General features: G+C 38.5%; 1 protein-coding gene across 1 annotated transcript in view; it reads left to right on the forward strand.

Annotated features, from left to right (window-relative positions):
- lama2 (laminin, alpha 2) overlaps positions 1-22,010 on the forward strand; it is a 147,283-nt gene that overhangs the window by 121,106 nt on the left and 4,167 nt on the right. The window contains exons 52-67 of the mRNA XM_053336719.1: positions 1,159-1,292; positions 2,542-2,701; positions 2,798-2,922; positions 3,163-3,325; positions 3,661-3,805; positions 4,037-4,175; positions 5,544-5,555; positions 6,166-6,289; positions 7,287-7,435; positions 8,116-8,161; positions 11,767-11,918; positions 12,051-12,236; positions 14,230-14,422; positions 16,417-16,503; positions 20,261-20,373; positions 21,780-21,873. Of these exons, the coding sequence (XP_053192694.1) occupies positions 1,159-1,292; positions 2,542-2,701; positions 2,798-2,922; positions 3,163-3,325; positions 3,661-3,805; positions 4,037-4,175; positions 5,544-5,555; positions 6,166-6,289; positions 7,287-7,435; positions 8,116-8,161; positions 11,767-11,918; positions 12,051-12,236; positions 14,230-14,422; positions 16,417-16,503; positions 20,261-20,373; positions 21,780-21,873 (2,022 nt within the window). The remainder of the gene's footprint in view (positions 1-1,158; positions 1,293-2,541; positions 2,702-2,797; positions 2,923-3,162; positions 3,326-3,660; positions 3,806-4,036; positions 4,176-5,543; positions 5,556-6,165; positions 6,290-7,286; positions 7,436-8,115; positions 8,162-11,766; positions 11,919-12,050; positions 12,237-14,229; positions 14,423-16,416; positions 16,504-20,260; positions 20,374-21,779; positions 21,874-22,010) is intronic.

Here is a 22,010-nt window from a genome sequence, read left to right on the forward strand (position 1 = left end):
GTGTGTGTGTGTGTGTGTGTGTGTCGTAACAAGCAGCAGCAATTAGCAACAAGTTTATGTTGCTATCTGCTTTAGCCTGATTTCCCCTGAGAAATCACTGCTTTGCTTCATCTGACTGGAAAGACTTGAGCGTGCATGCATGTGCATGCTCACTTATATTCTCTAATAGTGAAGAATTCCACATGAATAGTAATGCTTGATGTGTGTGTGTGTGTGTATTTGTGTGTGTGCGCACCTCAACATTTCACTAATAGTGTGTAATGCTAGTTGAATAATAACGATGCTGCCCTGTGATCTACGCTAATGAATAATCACCATTACCCTGGAGAGACTAGAAAGATAAGTGTGTGTACTTATGTGTGTGTATGTGTGTCTGTGTCATTTGTGTCTTCAAATGTGACTCCCTTATAATCTCTAATTGTGCTTAATACTATATGAATAATAATGATGTGTGTGTGAGTGTGTACTTCTGAGACGGAATCCAGATGAGAGCATATGCTCGAAAATTCTCTTATTAATTTTTTGGCTCATACATAAGACTATTAATCAAAATACAGCAAGATACTGTGAAAATCCCCTTATGGAGACAGATGGTGAGAACCTGAGACTTTGTACCCTCAGAACAGACCAGAGCTGAGAGTCTGAAATTGCTCCCCTCTTCACTCATTCACCATTTCTTCTGTCATATCATCATTTTTTTTTTTACAGTACAACTATAGTGTTGATATTAAAATAAAGCTTAAAATGAACATTTTATCATTTATACCTGGTGACCAGAGGTGTCTCTGATGTCTGGTGATGTCTGATCTGGTTGAGATTTGTGTGGTCATCAGTGCATGTCTTCCCTGAATTAAAACCTTAATTGAAACTTTTTTATATGGGATCTTATTACAGTGTAGGCAAATTTCAATGCAAGTTTAATAAGATGTCTAAATGAATGCAAACAGCACAGATAGATAAATTGCTCAGGATACAGTAAAACAGTCCCCAAATGAAACAGATCAATCTTCTGTCTCATTGTTTTGCCATCTCACTCAGGTATTCCTCTCTCCTTTCAGGTGCATTCAGTTGACATGTTGACCTCCCAAAAGCAACATTGTGCATTATATCAAATTCCAAAAATGGAATATTCAGGATTTTGTCTTCTTTGTGTCTCAGCTTGATTTCTTGGCCTTGGAGATGCGCAAGGGGAAGGTGAATTTCCTTTGGGATGTGGGTTCAGGCATAGGGAAGGTTGAATACCCACATCACATCATCTCTGATGGGAACTGGCACAGAATAGAGGCGACACGGTAAGAAATGTGCATGTACATACATACATTCATCATGCATCAAAAGACACTGATGTTGGCTACAATATGCAGAATAGTCTGCTTAGAAAAACATGAATGTTGAGAAGCATTATCAGGATACACACACAAACTCACTATGTCATACATTTATACTATATTCATTGGATTAGCACCTGTAGAGAGTAGCATCACGAAAGAGATCCGAAGCAGAGTAAACATCTAGATACACAGATATACACTAACTCCATCTATAATAGACATCAACAACTTAATAAGATGCAGACATACAGGTTTTATAAGTATTCCTATTATTATTATCATCATTACTATTATTTCTATGAAAAAAGGCGAGCAGAAAATGTGTGTTCATCAAAAAAAAAATCAATCAATCAATCAAATGAATGAAATCAAAGTCAAAAATAAACTCGGAGTATATGTATATATTGGGCTAGTGAAGAAGGGAGAAAAACTAAGATACACATTTTGGACTGTCCACACATTAAGAACGAGTGTACATTTTAAGTTTAAAAAAATCTAATTTCAGTGGAGCTATACTTGCTATGTAGCAGAATGGGGCAGTGTTCAGTCTGCCACTGTATGGATGTGGAGTACTGCTGGTCGTTGCACTCACTGTAACCTAATCTAACCAACAACAACCAGTGAGAATAGTAAAAATAAGGAAACCTAACAACCACAAGACATCATTTCAATCATGCTGCTGAGTAAAAGATTGTTTTTTCACCTGGGAAATCAAGAGTTTGCAGCTTTGACAGCCTGTGGCACATCATTACACAGATACAGTGTAATCTTACAGGTCCAGTTTTTCTCTTTGAAAACTGAGGTGGTGCTGTATATAGATCATCCAACGCAAGACCCATTCACACCAAGCAGGCGTCCCACCTGCACCATGTCTTTCCATTCGAGAGATTTCCCAAAGGTGTTTTCCAGGAGAATCACACAGACTATCAGTCTTTGAAATGTTCCCCCACATGATACAGGCATGCAGTTCCTGTTTTGAGAATGAACTCAAAGTGTGAGATTAATTGCATTGTAAAGCTTAGTGGTCCCACTGCTACAAACTGGTTCCACAATGCCTTTTCTATCATTCATCTTTTGCAGCAAGAGTTCATAAAAGCTGATTTCAAGTGACTCCAGTATGTTCAGTCATAAATGTCTTTCAGAAAATACAGATTGGCAAAAAAATAAATAAACTTCCTCCCCTTGCTCTTTGTCTTTCCTCGCTTTCCAGTATTGGGTTGAATGGAACCATATCAGTATATCCTCTGGAAGGCTCTATGGCTGGTATGATGCCGATCCCGGCCAGTGCCAACTCGCCCGCAAACTACACCAAACTGGACGTGAACAATACCGCCTACCTGTTTGTGGGAGGAATATTCAACAATGTCAAGGTATCTGTCTGTCTCTCCGGTTCTGCATAACATGAAAAATCTGTCTGTCTCTCTTTTTTTTCTCCCCATCATTATTTTTCTCTCTCCGTCTTTTAGAAAGCAGATGCTGTACTAACGAAAACATTCACAGGCTGCATAGGGGAGACTTTCTTGGATCACAAACCTATCGGACTGTGGAACTACAGAGAGAGAGAGGGAGACTGTAAAGGATGTGTTGAGAGGTATACAAACACACAGTTAAAGTTTTATATTTTTCATAAAATGTAAAAATGTTTCTCCTTGTCGCCTATTATGCAACATCTCTGTAGTCAATCAGTTTTTTCTTGTGGCTGTCTTTTGATATTCAAAAGGTTACTACTTCATCTTTACATTCTGTTCTTTGTGACATTTCAAACTCACCTGTCAGTCAAATAGAAAACAGAGGCGTATTAAAAGTGGGAGATCTTGCATGTGTTTGTTAGTCCCCAGCGTTCAGATGTTGAGGGGACTGTCCAGATGGACGGGGAAGGCTACGCTGCAGTGGTGCAACCCCTGAGGTGGAAATCCGACAGTTCCAAAATTACCTTCAAATTCAGAACTTTCTCCACTGAAGCTCTGCTCATGTATCTGGCCACTAAAGATATGGTATGTATGTCAAATGTGAACCCAAATAACCCAAATGTAAAGACCTTGTTCGACAATCAGGGAAAACTATGGTTTTGTTGTTTTAGTTTTTTTGACGGATTTAAAATTAGTAAACAATATGAACTATTTTAAGATTACCACTGAAAAAACTTTTTTAAATTACTACTAATTCAGCTTTTTAGATAATCAAACTTTTTCAGCCTCTGGTATAAACCCATGTACCCATTCTTTTGAAATAGGTACACATGATTTAACTTGTTGCTATAAATTACAGTTGTTAGGTTTTAAATGTCAGTGCCTCACAGCACCTTCTTCCTGGCTGTTGGTCTCTGTAGAAGGACTTTTTGTCCCTGGAGCTGTCAGAGGGCAAGGTGAAGGTGAACTTTGACCTCGGGTCAGGGGTCGGCAGTGCCATATCAGCTAACCGGCACAATGACGGACGCTGGAAATCCCTCACCATGTCACGAGACAAGAAACAAGGTACAGAACAACAACAGACAAATGAATAAATGCAGCAGTGATGTTAGAGGGGAGAAAATCACTCCAGATCAGCAAATGAGCAAAACTAGCTCATTAAATTAGACTCTACAACGGAATCCAAACTTCATTAGACATTTAACAAGACCTGACTAGACTATTCTAGAATAAACTGCAAAACCATAAAATTCTTTCTGCCTGCTGTTATCAACGTCTCTGTAACTTTTTATAAAGCCACGGTGACTGTCGTGGACATTGACAGTAGTGCTGAGGACAAGCTAGTGGCCACATCACCGGGTACGTCTACTGGTCTGAACCTCGAGAAAAACCAGACAATCTATTTCGGAGGGCTTCCTACCATTGGAAACTACAGGTACACACACACTACTGTGTTCATTTAAGATGCTCACATACATGTACTGGATTAATTGCAAAAAAGGCTATAATATGTGCTGTATATTTGATTTTAAAGTTAATATATAATGACATTAAAGAAACACTTTTTTTCAAATGTAATTGCTGATCAAGTAAAATGAGGCTCTTCACCAATTGTAAAGGCTGATTTATGCTTTGTTGTCCTTTCGAAGTTCTGCGTCGAGGGAACGTGTTGCTAGGGGGTGTGACTGTGTGTGTGTGTGTGTGTGTGTGTGTGTGTGTGTGTGTGTGTGTGTGTGTGTGTGTGTGTGTGTGTGTGTGTGTGTGTGGTTTCAGAGGAGTCCCTATCTGTGTCCTTGTTTATCTTCCGGTCACAGTAGCATGTAGCATTGCGCTATGTGCGCTAATAACAGAAAACACATACCTTTTGTTCATTATTAAAAATTAACAATTAAAATTATTAATAAAGCAACTGCTAGAGGAACTGACGCTTTGACCGGACCAATCACAGCCCTTGCGGTCCACGCAGGATTTTTTGGAGGTGCACGTCAGGCTACGGCGTAGGGGTTTGCGTCGACGCAGAGGGCTACACGTAGCTACGCCGTCGGTCCGACACAGAAGCATAAATCAGCCTTAATTTTCACACCTTTTACTTAAGGATGTCAGTAGGTTAAATGATTGACGAACTGTGAAAAAACCAACAACAATGATGGAAATGAGTCCAGACTGTATCATTTTCTCTACCTGACAAAGTCTCATATGTTGCATTTCAAAATATATGAGTGCTGTCAATAAACCTAAACCTATAATAGAGGTTGAGTTTAGTCATTACCAACTGGGGTACCCACAGACCCCAGAGGTATTATTTTTGTCATATCTCATGGGTGCTTTATTCTATCATTAAAATATTGTATTATTTTGTCAATTAATTTGTTAATAATGACTTCCTATCACTGTTTTCTATGTTTGCCATGGATTCTAATTTAAAGTATTACATAGCTACTATTAGGTGGGGTAGAGACACTCTGTCAGTCATTTTGAAGGAGACAGACACAGATGCAGTAGACTTAGATTTCTTCATGTGCTGTTGATGACCCTACATTTTAGTTTTACACAATATACAAATTAACTGTTACTTTCATAAAATAATAATAGTGTTTTTTTCAGTTGCCATTAAAGGTTTAATAATTCCATAACTAATAATGTTTTTAAAAGAAATAAGTTTTGAAGTAAATGCTGTTTCTTACAGTAGTTTACTCTTCAGGGGTTAACCACAGGGTTAAGGTTAGTAATATGTTGGTAGGATGAGGGTTAAAGATGTTTGTAAAATGTCCTAATGCTTTAATGTCATGTTTTGTCTTAACAGCATGAAAGCCAGGTAAATAAATAAATACATATACAAATGCCATTATCATATGTTGTAAATGTAACTGTACACTACCCTCTGCATGAGGCTATCCACACTAATGCTGGAACACTCTATAGTCCACAGTGAATGAATGTTTATATCTTGGCTGGCCTCTGAAGGCTCTTGCTCTTCAACACAGCAGCTGGAAATCACTCTTCCTATCCTTCAGCAAACTGAATGTGGCGTTTGTCTGTTCAGCAACATTTAGGTGGATTTTCCAGGCATTTGTGATTGCCATTATCACATTCAAATTGTATTATTGTGTCTCCACCAAATTGTAGCACTGAAAATAAAGTTTTTTGCAGAGCTACAAATACAAAGGCCTATTTAACTGAAAGCAGTTACAAAAGGTGCTAAAAACATGCTCAGTGTGGGCAGGACAAACGCCACATTCAGATTATTCTTGTTGATGTTCCGATGTCGCTCTGCTTCTGGATATATAATGCAACAGCTTCACTGCTGCAGTAAATTAGCATTTTTTATATTATGTCACACTGCTGAGAGACAGGAAAGTCTGCAGAGTTTGTAATTTCTTCAGTTTTATATTCTCTCTGCTAAAATTCTCATAATGTCTTCATAGGCCAGAGATCACTCTGAAGCGTTATGCGGGCTGTCTTCGGGAGATTGAAGTGTCCAGAACTCCGTTTAATCTCCTCAGTAGTTCTTCAGATTATAATGGAGTCACTAAAGGATGTAACCTAGAGGTAAGAGTGTGCACTTAGCTGTATGTTTATAGCTGTGCAGTACATTTATATACATGAATTTACTGTAGTGTAGATACACTATATAATCCATTTGATCACAAATTGATATTACATTGGAGCTAGAAGAGCATGTAACAAATATGTAAAACAGACCATCTAGTCTAGTATTTGTATTGTATAGATATTTTGAAACCTCCCTTTTTAATAGCTTTATAGATTATCTTAAGCTATACCAGTTACATTTTTGGTATCGTTATGTGTCTGTGTGTATGTGTCATTGTGTGATTGAATAAAATATGTGTGAATATGTATATGAAAAATGAATATCTAACATATAGGTATGTATAGCTATGTATAAAGCTCCTGATGTGTTTAACCTGAGCAATTTCTTCCTCTTGTTTGCCCATTGCTTCACCTGGCCTCTGTAATTTACATTTTTCTTTCGCTCCCTGATTTTTTAATAAATGTGTCTGTTATCGAAATAAAACTAACTTTGAAACATGAAATATAAAAGATGCAAAAAGTGTGAGAGATCAAGGTCAGAAATGCAATGACCGGTTCAAACTGACTTCATTTTCCATGTACACTAAAAAGAGTGTTTACATATTAATCAGTTTTCCTCAAAGTTACACAGTCATTCATACAAGCATGATGGCATGTGTATAAAGAGAGTATAAAGTATTAGAAAAGCCCAGGGTTGAGTGTGTGCAGAGTGAAGGTCTTTCTATTCCTCTGTTTTCTTTTCTCCAACCACTCTGCTGTGCAACAAAGATGAAAGTTACTGTGTGTGTGTGTGTGTGTGTGTGTGTGTGTGTGTGTGTGTGTGTGTGTGTGTGTGTGTGTGTGTGTGTGTGTGTGTGTGTGTGTGTGTGTGTGTATTTTTACTTTTCAGATAATTTTTTATTCTTCCATTTGAAGGCTAAAGACTAAAATGATGTATTGATTAATTTATGTTAAAGTCCACTTAAACTACAACTTTTTCATCTTTGTCTCATAGAAACTGTACACAGTCAGTTTCTCTAAGCCAGGATATATGGAGCTGAGTGGCCTATCGCTGGGGATAAAAACTGATATCAGCCTATCATTCAGCACTCTGGCGGACACAGGGACCATACTGTTGGCAGTAGGAGGGGTTCCACCAATCAGCCAGCAGGTTTGGTGTCATCTGTTTTGTTTATTTAAGCTGTGACTCACTTCTTTGCTTTATACTCTACTAGTCGAGTAGTAGTAGTAGATGTTGTGTATGGGTTTATTTTACTGGTCCATAATTTCCAATAACTATGTAATTTGGTACTAAATATAGGAATAAAGAACTGTTCCATTTAAAACTAAATATATATTCAATCATTGTAAATATAGTATGAAAACTTTTCTTCATACTGTATATATTGAATTATATGCTGACCTGTAGAAAAATGTCATGTTTGCAGTGCACTAAATAGACTTTCTATGTTACACTATTAACACTAGTTAAATGAACTCAATTAATTTTGAGCAAAGCAATTAAATACTATAATTAGTACTACATTACATACTGATCCTGTTGTTATTTCACAGAACCTGTCTGGATATTAATAGAAAATTATTGGAAAACTACAGACCTAACATAAAATGTTAAATCAAGTATACTCAGAAAAGTTAATACGTATGTTACATTAACAGCAGACCTCTGGCAAAACACGGCTTTATACAGTGTGATTCTGCAGGCTATTTGTCCTATATAGTACTAAGTTGTGTACATATTTAAAGGAAAATTTCCAAGAAATGATTCACTTACGAGCAGTTATACAATTAAGCCCATTTATTCTGTTTTTTCTTAAAACCTTTCCATCACAGACCCGGAAGAAGAGGAAACGCAGACAGTCAGGAGAGGTGGGTTCAACACACACACACACACACACATTCATGTACACCCAAATTTGACACCCCTTTCCCTAAGTGAATGACGTTTTTATAAGTGTATATTAATGAGATTTGCATTTTTTGGCAACTAGACTAATTGGATTGTTTTCATCCAAAATGCACACACACACACACACGCGCACACACACACACACACACACACACACACACACCCTAGCAACACGTTCCCTCGACGCAGAACTTCGAAAGCCCATTCACACCCATTCAAAGATGCACAAACACACATACACAGATACACACACCCATATAGCGTCTGTTGATCTATCCATATGTGTAGTAGCTGTCTTAGCTTTTAGCTGACCATGCAAACACACACACATACAAGCAAGCACACAGGCACCCTTTCAAAGTGAATGAAGTTTCCATGAGTGCATATTAATGAGATTTGAGTTTGTTGGCAACTATGCTGATTAGATTGTCTTACAGCTAAACACACACACGTACGTACACACATATACACTTGAAGTCTCTGTCCTTTGAGTACTGATACTGTCCTCTTTCATCCTAATCACTGATAAATATTATATATATATTTATTATCTCTACAGGAAACAGTGTATTTGTTGTGTAATTACTAGTTTGCAGATGCATTCATATTTGCAGGTGGTGTGTATGTTTGTGTGCATGTATTGTTATCTGTATCTATATTTGTGTATGTGTGTTTTAGCATAATGTGTATCAATGTGTGTGTGTGTGTGTGTGTGTGTGTGCCTCATTCAATGTGAGGATGCTGCTCACATGAATGCAAAATTAAATGTGTATCCATGTTTATCGGTGAGTGTATGCATGTGTGAGACAGAGGACAGAGGGTTACCTCTGGCTTATCCATCATTACTGGTTGTTGGAGGCATAAATCTATTTTTACTAACTATGCTGGCAGGCTCTGTGTGTGTGTGTGTGTGTGTGTGTGTGTGTGTGTGTGTGTGTGTGTGTGTGTGTGTGTGTGTGTGTGTGTGTGTGTGTGTGTGTGTGTGTGTGTGTGTGTGTGTGTGTGTGTGTGTGTGTGTGTGTGTGTGTGTGTAGTAAGGTTAAGCGAGGTTAAAAACACCATCAACTCAACTTGGCCCTGACTAATGGATGTTTTAGAGAGGGACAGAGAGACGGAGGGAGAGAGAAGGGGACAGGAGACAAAGGATGGAGGGATAGAAGAGGGAGATTTAGAGGTGAAAGGAAGGATAGAGGGGGAACAGCGGAGCTGAAAAGAGAAATAATACAAGGGCAGAGGAGAACAGAGGAGAGAGGAGAAAAATGTAAAGATGGGGATATTAGAGAGGAGAGCAAAGAGAAGAGAAAAAGAAAGAGGAAGATCCTTTGAGCAAACCAAGAGTAGGTAAGGAAAGTAACAAAATATTAGAGAGGGCAAACAGTAAGTCTGTTATAAAAAGGAGACTGAGATATGAAGCCAAAAAGATAGAGTGAGGACTGAGGATGGGGGAAAAAATGTGTGATTTGTCTAAACTACAGTGATAGATATTCATGAAAGAAGTGTTTCTTGTCATGAAAAGATGATCTGCAGAAGAGGAGCTCACACCTTACTGTACCTTGTAAAAATAGAGATTCTTATCATATATAATCAAATGGGATCTGGATTGTTTTTTCAATTGATCAATAAAGTTTTGTCTAAAAAAAATTGTTAAAAGCGTTGCAAAGTAGAAATGAATCATCATCACCTTTCCCCATGTTTACAACCACCCTCAAAAGCATAGTGGTAAACATGAAAATGTAGTTCTTATGGCGTAATGAAGAACCCAAAAGCCAGAATGTCATATTATTATAGATTTCAAAAGCAGGAAGATTTGAAGATTTAAAATATCAAAGTTGCATGGAAGTGTTGCCAGCGTGTTTTTGTCTTTACTTTTTTTTTTTTTTGGTCTGTTTTTGGTGAATGTGTGTAAGTGTATGTGTAGGTTTTTGTAAGCCTGTTGCTTTGCATGCACAGTCTTCTGTGTATTTGTTTTCATGGCTGTCTGTTTACATGCGTCTAGACTTGTATGTGTGTGTCTGTGTGTATCTTTGCTTCAGTGTATAATGAGTTCATCTGTGGTAGTCTGCCTTTGTCTGAATGTGTGACATGTGTCTTCGTTTGTGCACCTGTGTGTGTGTGTGTGTGTGTGTGTGTGCGTGCATTCCTTTATATCTACCTCTGTGTGTGTGTGAGTGAGTGTGTGAAAGACGCTGCAGCGAGAGGCATGTTGTAGCTACATCTCAGTTCAATTTGTCCCCGACCTCAAATTGAAATTCCATTTTCAGGTGGTAAATTGTCTCCCACTTCGCCCTCTGGCACACAGTGAATTAAAATTCAAATTAGCCTGACCCTGCACCACTGCTCTCTAGCACCTCTCTGTCTGTCTCCCTTTTTCTCTCTCTCCCCATCTCTATCTCTCTCGCTGTTTTGCTCTCTGCCCTCTCATCTCTTCCCCCTATTATCCTCTCCTCTCTTTTCCTCTCATCTCTTGTTATCCTTTCCTCCCTGCTCTCCTCTCCTCTCCTACCTCCCTTATTTCCTCCCAATTTCTCTTTATATACCTCCATATATGCCCCATACTCTTCTCCCCTTTCCCCTTTGCCTTTTCTCTACTCTTTAATCCCCAGTCTCCTCTCCTTCATGTATGTCTTTTCACTTTTCATCTGTTGGGTTTTCTCCCCATGTCCTTCCTTTCCCCTCCTCTCCTGATCCTGACAAACATGTAACAAATAGCGGCATGCATGAGATGGATAAGTTTAATCTAAATTGACGACTACCAAGGGCAACTCAACATTCATTTGCGACTTCTGTAAGCTTGTGTTATCGTATAGTTGTCTGTAACTCACTGTTATTGCGGTCTACTTTAACCAGGACACATTGGGGAAAAATATTTACTACACCACGTTCATATTTTTAGGTTAATATGTTAGTATCCTAACATTAAGTAATTAGCTCTAAACACAACGTACAGCTGAGACTGATGAGAACTTCATCAGTTTTTTTTAGATATTTGGTCATAAACCAAAGTATTGGACAAATAAAAATGCTGACAAGATGATGGTGCTGGATTAAAGGTTAAGGCGTTATCAATTGCAATTCATCCTGAGGGTAACATAAATGTCCGTGCCAAATTTTATACCAGCCCTTCACAATAAAAGAATTAGATTTACACATTTGGTTCTATCAGAAAAGTCAGGAACACCAAACGCATTAAGAGTCATCCTCTTGGAATCATGAATGTCATAGTAGATATTGAGATAGGTGGAAACCTTGACCTTTCTGCCAAGCAACATGAGGTTATTCACATTAAAGCAGGCTGTCATATCAACATCTGCATCAAAATATTTGCTGAGAACTCTTCATTTCCTTTAAATTCTCATATCTTTCAGCTGGCCTTTTCAGTCAGTAATGCTAGATGAATTGCCTTGAAAGGTCTTGGTATAAGGGTGAAATTCAAAGCCCTTCTTTCATGCATCTAGGTGAACATTTTCTTCTCGATTTTGATCTCCTTTCCCCAGCCCTGTGCCCTGAGAGTAGTTTGGATGTACAGATTTCCACAGCTAATAAAGTTTATCTCCAACTCCTGCAGCCCTACCTCTCAGTCATGCTGCGCAAAGGCTCTCTGGAGGTTTTTGTGTATACCGGCAGCAACAATCCACGCCGTGTCATCAGACTGCCTGAGCAAGGCACCCTGAATGATGGGAGAGAGCACTTGCTGCGAATCGAAAGACTACCTGACAGGTTAGTGTGTGTGTAGTTCAGTTCAGTTTGTGTTTCCTACCTGTGCAACACTAATTTTTGTATATGCTGAAGAACTTTGACACTGCATTATCAATTTTACTCATTTGTCTCTTTGTATTTTTTTTGTACCAGATCATTTGCAGTACAGGTAGATGAGGAGGCCAAAAGACAGGCGCCACTTCCCAACAACCAGCCTTTAAACTTGCGGCGTATGTTCCTTGGTGGAATTCCTGCAGAAGTAGAGCAGATCCCATTCCATGATTCCTATTCCAACATCCCATTCCAGGGATGTATATGGAATGTTATGATCAACTCTGTGTAAGTAAAATCTAGTCAGTGTATACAATGTATTTAATAGGTCAGAGAGCTAATGTTAACTGTTTCTTGAACCTTGAACATTTGTATATATTGTTAGCAGATTGGAGCAGTGTACTTTTTTATGGCTGGATCATCCAAAACAAATTATAATAACCATGTGACCCTGGCCACTTACTTTAATGAAGACCTATTAGCAATGCGGAGAGATATTTATTTATTTTTCAAAGATCACATACGTCATATGTTATTTGATCATATCAAAAAGAATTAGAAATAAAATGATACTCTTTTTATCGGTTTCTTTTGCTTGATCTACAGAGTGATATGGTTCTGACATCACACGGATATTGGGGCAATAACACAGTCAGCTTTTGATTAGGGTTATTTATTGGTCTCTGCCATTTTAAACACTGACAAAGGCAACACTGAAAAAAAAATCTTATACAATAGACTGTAGACTTAAACTGTTCACCTTAAACATTTTATATCAAACTTGAACAGGGCAGCTTTTATGCACTATCCTAATAAACACTGCAATGTTTACTGGCAGTAGATGATTGAGGTAAATTTGACCTCATACACTGTTAGGTTAAAGCGTAGTTAATATGATTTCAGGAGGTCATGATGATGGTGATGATGATGATAAAGCCAGTGTCTCTTTCTGCCTGAACAGCAGTAATAGAGCTGTCCAAAATCATAAACATACTCATAACTCAAATTACACCCCTCTCTCATCTTTGTGTGTTTGTTTGTGTCTGTTTGTCCATCTCTCACCTCATTTCACCTCTATTATCCCACCACGCTGACGCTATCACTTCTACCTAATATACACCTGTCTACCTCCATACTGCTGGCCTGTGTGCCTTTTATGCTGGGTTATTTCCAATGATGAAACTGGATGTGTATTATATTATATGTATATTGTTGTGCTGATTTATCTCAATTTTCTTTTATTCGATTTCGTCTTCCCAGCACCTATACATGAGTTTACAATGATAATAGGAACCTTGTCAGTGCTATGTGGCCCTGACCCTGGACCCTCTTGAGGTGTATTCAGACTGAATCTGAAAGGGAATGTGACTGCATGCAAAGGCAAAGTGGGAAGATGCAAATTCAAATTCATACTAGGTGGCAGAAATTGAGGCAAAGATGCTTCTGTGAACTGAAACATTTTGCTTATCTTGAAGCTGTATGACTACACTGCATGTACCTACAGATGCAAGAGAGAGACACTGGAAGAAAACGAAACAAAGAATTAAGGTTGCTTGTGTAGTTTTGAGATGAGATCAGGAAGTCTGAGTTTTAACATGCTCACACTGCACATATAGTTGTTGTATATGTTACAGATAACGTCTTTACAGTCGGTACATCGGCTGTATGATACAATTGAAAATTACAATCACTTTAATTAGTTTTTCTTGGTCTGCTCAGTTGAAATGATTTTTGCCTCTGACTATGTAGTTAGTTCACTTTTTTCCAAGCTAAATGATTGCATTCATTTATAACATTGTGTTTTTACAGGACTAATTCTAAGAGTTTCACTTGTGTAGAGAGTTCAGTCTGTTCGTATTGTTACATGCAATCAAGTACGAAACTAGGCCTATAATACTCTATAATATTAATAAAGCAGCAGCAGAGTTATTGGATTATGACTGTTTCTGTGGTTTTTGCGGTATTAAAAATAGACCTTTAACTAGGGAGCTGCCAATGGAGCCCTAGTACTAAAGCTACTGAATTACTCAGTGGCAACAATGATTCAGTACAGTCAGTTCAGAGGAAGATTCAGTGAAGATTTGTTTGAACATGTAGTGAAGACATCTACTGAATGCAGCAAATTAGCACATCAGTCATGCTCATAAACTGAGATGAAAAGGTGAAGATTCACTTATGCACCTTAACAATTCCCTGTAATTTCAGTCAAGTTTGAATTAAAAAATGTCAATGTCGACTAAATTTTATTCATCTTAAACTCAATTACTTGTCCATCTCACAGTCTCTCAGATTTCTCCCAACCTGTTTCGTTTGAGAACGCCGAAATTGGCCAGTGCCCGAACCTCGCCCCACCGCCACCACTACCTCTTCTGCCAGAGGAAGAGAAGGAGCCCGAGAAGGAAAAACAAGAGTTGAAAACAGACAGCCCTCCATTGACTCCTGCCCCTGCCACACCACCTCCAGGGCCTCCTGTTGTAAGTGGCTCAAAGTAATGCACATGTATCACACTACTGGACATGCATACTGCAGGCATACTTTCCATCTTTAATATTACATTTTTCAACACAGGGTGTATGAGAAATAAAGGAAGTGTGTGAATTAATGAGGGATATTCATATAACACCAGAGGAATTTGTTGTTTACATTAACATAATCATCATTACTCTTGTTTAAGCAGACTATTTTAAGCTGTTGGAACATACAAACAGATGCACACGGAGGCACCGTGTATGCACACACACATAGACACACAGAAAAAAGAAGCATGTATGCAAATATGCCTACATATACAAAAGAGCACACATGTCCTACTCCTCCATATTCTTTTTTTTGTTTCTATTACTCACACACACAAACACACACCTATTTCTGTGGGATGAAATGCAGCCATGGCCTCGCTGTGTTAGCTTAGCCCTTCATCACACAGCAGTTGTACAGCCCATTAACTCTTCTTTATGGTCCCTTTAGCCTTGAGACACTAAACTCCACCTCTGGCAGCCTGTGATACAGTGCAGAGCCTGTGCGCTACGCTAGGCTAACTGTGCATGCCATTTATGCTTTATGAGCCCCAAGGAGCCAAAACACCCTCAGCCAACATTTAGCCACTATGCTAAGAGGCTGGCAGGCATTGAGTCATTCCCTTCATACCCTTAGCATTGGGATAGGGAAGATATATTTCATATATTAAATATATTATAGGTCTTACAGCAGTCATAGGTTATCAGCTACCCAGTTACCTGCTAAACTACACCTCTAAAAGGGCATTGATCATGGGGCACAGACCCAATGAGCTATGCCAGCTTAGCTATAACTCTGTGGCTTGTTGTTTTATTAGCTGTAAGTTCATCCGCTTTATGATATAGACTGCCGGCTGTAAGAAACCATAGTTCTTTGAGCCCCCATTTACATGTTCGCTGAAGATGAAGGTACGGCGCTTGCTATATTTCAGACCATCTGCTGTAATAGTCTTTATAATTCATGTTTTGCTAGTTGGGTGTTTTGTTTATGCTGATCTTGTTGGCTCAGAAATGGTTGTGACAAATCGCCGTACCTATAGATGTAAATATCTCACCAGACTTCATTGGAAAAGAGACAATATTTTTAAAAAGATTTAAGTTTTTGAAAAACATGGCCTTATAACAGTTTTTGCAGATAATGGAGAACTAAAGTCCCATCTGGGTGAGCTTCTGTTCCACTGACCTCCATTCTCAAGCAAGTTTTTGTATAATGTCTTTCTTTGATCTTTATAAAAGCTTGAAACATAATACTAAGGTAATTTTAGTGATATGCAAAACAACTTGGCTACTATGAGTACAATTTGAACTCTTTGTAATTCGACAAAACACACATTTTATTTATATTTTTTTAGCATTTAGCAGTATGATCAATATTTTAGTGTTTTATTTAATTAATGTAAGTAGCAGAACTTGGTTAAAGCGTTTCATTATCATTACCAAACTGTTTTGTTGTTGTGCATTTTTTATGATTACATGGCACAATGTTACAATGTTACACAGTATATTTTCAATTCTAGTTTGAAAGTGATGTATTGCCCCACCATGTGACAGAGCTCTGCACTCGAAGTGCTGTCCTGACTGACGACATTATGACAACTGCCTCTAATTAGCTTTTTAAATCACAGCTCTTTCTGCAGTCTCACAGAAATCAGACAATAAGAAAAACAAGAAGCAGTCCAGAGGCAGCATAGTCTAGAACTTTGGCATTTAATTGGGCCTAACAAGCAAAGAGAACCACTTTTTTTCATACCAAAAATGCATTAGAATTAGTAATTATGCTTCACTTCACTTCAGGAAATCCTTGGGTTTCTCCTCTACTTCATAACTTCTTTGACCTTTTATCATTGCCTGGCTTTAGCTGATTGTGTGCTTGTCATAAACTCTGTTCCCACTTTGGCTTTGCGGCTGCCATTAATGCCCTTCCTTCCTACTCCCTGACTACTGACCTGCAGGAGGCCACGCCCCCTGCCACACCTGCTGTCGCACCTACTGCTGCTGCTGCCCCACCCACTGTTAAGCAGGAGCCCAGCACTGATGCGGTATACACACACACACACAACACACACTTAAACACAGATACACTATGGGTTCATGAGCAATCAATCAATAAGTCTTTTCTGACTTCTTGCTTTCTTGCTCTCCTTTATGCCTTCTACAAATTAATCTAAAACATTGGAATTAAAATCTAAATTTTCACTTGGTAGCAAAAACAAGCTGTAAACACACTACTGATATTTTAGTAGCTTTTAAGTTGATGAGCAAACAGTCGCTCAATTACACATCTAGCAGATATGGATCAACATGCAAGAAGATGAAAGATGCTGACAGATGTAGTCTTCTGATCTATTTTTATCTAGAGTATCGAATATAGAAGCATTAAGGACAATGGACGTCGGATGATGCCAATCCTGACTGGAACAGATTTTCTTATTCTAAAGCAATTTTGAAATATTTTATCACATGCACAGAAGTGTCTCATATGCATCTCATATATTCCCTTAGTCGATTAATGCTTTTGTTTTGTGTTCTTGACTGCCATTAAATGTGTATTTTCACTTGTTTACACCAGCAAAGGTCAGTAAAGGTAAAGGTTTCCAACATCTACCAACACCTCATTTATAGAACTGCTGATTTTTGAGTAGCTCAGCACAATCATAGTGTTAAAGTGGAGGCCAGTGACCAGTTTCACTTGAGCAGCCGGGGGTTAAGTGGTTTGCCCAAGAGCCCTTAGCATTAGATATTGAGAGAAGAGAGGAGCATGCTTGTTTGGTCCTCTTACGGTGAGGTGTTGTAACAGGTCACTAATAGTTACTACATCATAGCTGTAGTTACCAGGCAATAGTTTTAATCTACCTCCTGAGGATATTAATGCAGTAAAGCTAGATCAATTGGGTGCACTTCATCTGTGTTTAAGTTTAGCTAGGTGCTTTACCTCAAAGAAATATCAATGACTGTATTTCCCAAAAACAAAGTTTTGGGTGTCTGTTTTGGGTACCTTTGCAGTTGTAAATCTGTTGTTGAGCTAATCAGCTTTTATGGTTTAAATTCAAAGATTATGGTTTGAAACACTATTCAATGATGTAAGGACCACTGACATACAGTATAACCGACACTTTACACTTTTTGAACGGGTCCTCTCTGGAGTAATAAAATATTTGGAGCTGTAAGTGGACTTCTGGGCTCTGCAAGGCTAGTGACAAATCTAACGACACACACACACAGCCTCGTATTCACTTATACACACACACACTTACACAAAATCCTGACTTAATGACTTCACATTCTATTGGTGTGACCTCCAACCAAAGACTAGCCACTCTGAATGGAAGACCGTCTCCCCATTGTTAGCTTAATGGAAAGAAGCAGAGGGGATGAGAGAAAGGGAGTGAAGAAGAGGAGGATGAAAGAGGCTAAAAGAGAGGGCACAGACATTGAGGAAGAGGAGGAAAAAAGGGAGAGTTTTTCTGAACAGAGTGGCGCCCGTCTTTTGTTGGCTTAATTGAAAGACGAAGGAGAGGAAGTGGAGAGAAGAATGAAAAGGGAGAGGGAAGGAAAGAGCTTCTAAGCAAGTGACGTCTCCCTTTTGTTAGATAGCGGGAGAGTGAGAAAGAGAAAAAAAGGGGAGGTTGAGGAGGAGGAGTGGATATGAGGACAGAGCACGATAAGAGGTGAGTGTCAGCAGTAACAAAGCAAGGTCACGGTGTGGGAAATGTCTTCACTTGAAAGAGAACAAGAGACGAGATAAAGACACACATACACATAGACGCTCAATCGTCTCAGATCCTCTCTCACTCGCTCTCCCTAACTTTGTCTCACATCACAGCAGAGGTAAGGCAAAGCAGCTTTGTTACTTAATAGGAGATGTATTCAAGAGAGCAAATGAGAAGGCCTTGAAAGGAGATGGTGGAAGAGATTGGAGGAAAAGGAGGAGGAGGAGATTGTAGGAAATGGAAGTAAGAGCAGGTGAGGACAGGTGGTGAGAGTGAGATGGTGAAGAAAGTGAGAACAGGGAGGGAAGAGGACACATAAGAACTGGACTGGAGAAGAAAAATGTTGTGAAAGGGGGGAAAGTAGGAGGCTTAAGGAAATGTGGGTAGTAGAGAGAACTGAAGACGAAAGAAGAAAAAGAATTGACGTTAGGAGAGAGACGTACTGTAAATTAGGAGATGTGGAGGAAGAGTGTGGAGGATGTAAAGCAAAAAATAAGGTAAAATAAACTGGAGAGAAATTAAGTGAGAAAAGTAGAGGATGGGAGGGAATGGGAAGAGGGGGAAGATACAAAAGGAAAACAGGGGAATGGAATAAGAGAAAAGGGAAGATAAGAGAATCAATAAATACCAGAGTTCTGCAGATGAGAAAAAGAAAGGTAGAGGAGTTAGGTGATGAGAAAGGGATAACACAGGAAAGTAAACAGGAAAAGGAATTACACGGTAAGCTGAGGAAAGGAACAAAAAGATGAGATAGTAGTTTGTGGGGATAAAAGCAAAAAGAGAAGAGATAAGAGTAGGATGGGGAGAAGTAAAGAAAACATAAACTAGAAAGAAATAAGAAAGAGAGGGACAAGCAGACAGGATGAGATTGGAAAAAAGAGGATAGTGAAGAGGAGCAAAGGATGGTTGAGCTGGTGGGAGCAGAGGATGAAGATATAAAAGGACACACGAGAAGACAGAAGAGAGGAGTTTTTGGGGGAACAAAGCAGAGAAGGAAGAATAGAGACATTTTGAAAGAGTAACAGGGTAGGAAAGTGAGAGTAGAAGAGGCAAAAAAATGTGAGGAAATGTGATGAAAGGAGAAATAATAATAAAGGTCTGAAGAGGAAAAGAAAGTAGCAGATGGGGGACAGGAGGGAGACATGAAACGAGAGCGGATAAGAAGAAGGAGGAGATGAGAGTGGGGAGGAGAAATGGAGAAGAGAGCTGAAAGAAAACTGCAAGAGAAAGACAGTAAAAAAAGAAAATCGAAACAGGAGTAGAAGTCATAAATAAGATAGCGTTACATATATTACAACACTGACACCTGCTGGCCTTTAGGGGGAACTGCACCCTGTAATAACACAAGGCTCGGTAATACTCCTGTAATACTCTGTAACCACTTGTTTACCCTCCTGCCAAGATGAAATCCAAATCAAATAGGAATCAGACTTCACTGTGTGATGTTTCGTACAGATAAAAAGAAAATATGTTTATGAGAGTCAAACTGTGGGTGGGTCTTGTGATTTGAAAACCGTGTCAGCCAAATCCACCTTGGCAGTAAGTGATTTGAGGTGATAGAGAACAAAGAGACACTGATGAAAGCTGACTGTAATGAAACCGATTTTAAAAGTGCATATGCTGTAACTTGTTGGCACTGTCTGAAATAGTCAGTATGCTAATCTGCAGTAGATGAAGTTTAGTAGGTGGATTCAACCCATTTTTAATTTTCTAAGGGCGAAAATCATCTAAATCTAAATTAATATGTACAATACTGTATCATAGTATATGTATTGGATAGTTTTATTTTAAATTAAAAGGTGATATAGGTGGTATATTTTTGCATTGCATGAGACACATGGATTTCATCTTCTTTGTGGACTTTAAGGTCATTTTTTAAACTCTATATTTACCTGTTCTATATAAAGAAGTGTTTGATGATCCATTGTGACCAGCCCTTAAGGTCCCTGCAGATCAGAGGCAGAAACCCTATTACAGTGACTGACGTGTGTTTCGTACAGGTGTTAAGGTTCCTGTTGACGAGAGGCAATAAGTGCAGTGCGGTGAAACTTGTCAGTGTAAGTGACATGTTATATCCAATCTCCAGGATTCATGTGCGTCAGCTGTGGCCCCGACGGCACTGGAGGAAGCCTATCAGTTTGGACTGACCAAGAACAGCCACATGAGCTTCGCCTTTGATTTCAACAAAGTCAGAGAGAGGTTTGTATTTAGAGTATATCATCATTTTACTGTCTCAAATTGATTTACTGCACTTTCAGCACAATGCTTGTATCTACAACTTATATAACACCTAGCACAGATAACAATATTACTATGAAAACATTTCGAAATATCAATACTGCAAAGGAAGTCTTCATTGTGTGTACACATGAGCTACTGTAAATGCCTGTAACACACAACACAGAAAACTGTGACCCATGTGTGTGGGTGTGTGTTAGTGTGTTCCTGTGTCTCTTTTGAAGACGTTTGCCAAGGCCTCACACTACAGAGTGCAGTTTTAAATAAATAAAGGAACTCAGAGGTGAGTGAGTGATAGTTTGGACAGCATACAATGTATAACAGGGCAAATCCAGGGAAACATCCTCTATAAATAACAGCGTGTTGAATTAGTCAACATGGTGTTGACTAGACCTACCCTCAAAACAACTTCTCTGTTCTACAAACTACAGTAAGAGTTGCAAACACATCCAAAAGTTTAGGGCTGTAAGTGACAATTATTTCCATTATCGATTAATTATTTTCTCAATTTATCAGTCTTTCAATTGTCCAAACAGTCTAAAAAGAAAAGACATTCAGTTTACTCATAGATGACACAAAAAAGCATCAAATCTTAACCTTTAAGAAGCTGGCATTTTTGCTAGACCAATAGCTGAAATGATGAATCAATCCAAATAGTTGCAAAAAACTTCAGCTTAGAACATTAATGGATGTGACTCTGCATGGTAATTATCATTGTCTTTTCTGCAAAAAGGCTTTGGTTTGTGTTCATTTTACGTATTGATCTTTATTCATGGATGAGCAAATAAGTGATCAGGAGCTTCTGGGAACGCTGTATTTGGATTAAGACCAGTAACGGTAATATCCTGGACATTATCTCTAGGCAGTACAACAGCCTGCTATCCAAATCAAAATGTACCCTTCTTTATTCTGTGTATCTGTCAGTACTCAAGAACTTGATCAAATGCCAAGATTGGTGCCTGACTCACTTAAAACTGCAATTTGTCTTCAGTGCTGTTTACTGTAATAGTCCATGCTATGCTCTACTGAATACCAATAGTTTGATGTGAACATTTGGTTAGGAAAATACACTTAAATAAGTTAATTGCAAGGTTATTCAAGTGAAAAAGACACTTTCAGGCTTCCAAATCAACAGTCACAATCTTTAATGAAGAATTAACTGCATCATTTGGCAGAACAAATACTGTTAGTTTTACACAAAATTGCTATTCATGTTGAAATACATTGAGTCCAATATTCTGATAGAAATGGCCATCCCACAGGTATATAATAGAGTGTCTTTTTAGATTTACTGTCTTTGTCAAATGCTTTATTAGTGTAATTATGCTATTGTAGTAATCAAAGATCTTTATGTATGTATGATTCAGGTTAATATTGGAGCTTGGGCTGAGAACTAAGGAAGAGTCTGGGCTTGTTCTCTATATGGCAAGAGACAACCATGCTGACTTTGTTTCCATACAGGTATCCATTTACTGCACTTTCTATCTTTTTCTCTGTTTTATTTCGTGCCTCTTGTAGCTGCACTGTTTAATTAAAGTTTAAGATAACCTAAGTTACCTCTCTATATCTTCAAGTATAGCCTTTGACTCTTTTCACAA

The sequence above is a fragment of the Scomber japonicus genome, chromosome 17, assembly GCF_027409825.1.
Source record: "Scomber japonicus isolate fScoJap1 chromosome 17, fScoJap1.pri, whole genome shotgun sequence".
NCBI classification, from domain to species: domain Eukaryota; kingdom Metazoa; phylum Chordata; class Actinopteri; order Scombriformes; family Scombridae; genus Scomber; species Scomber japonicus.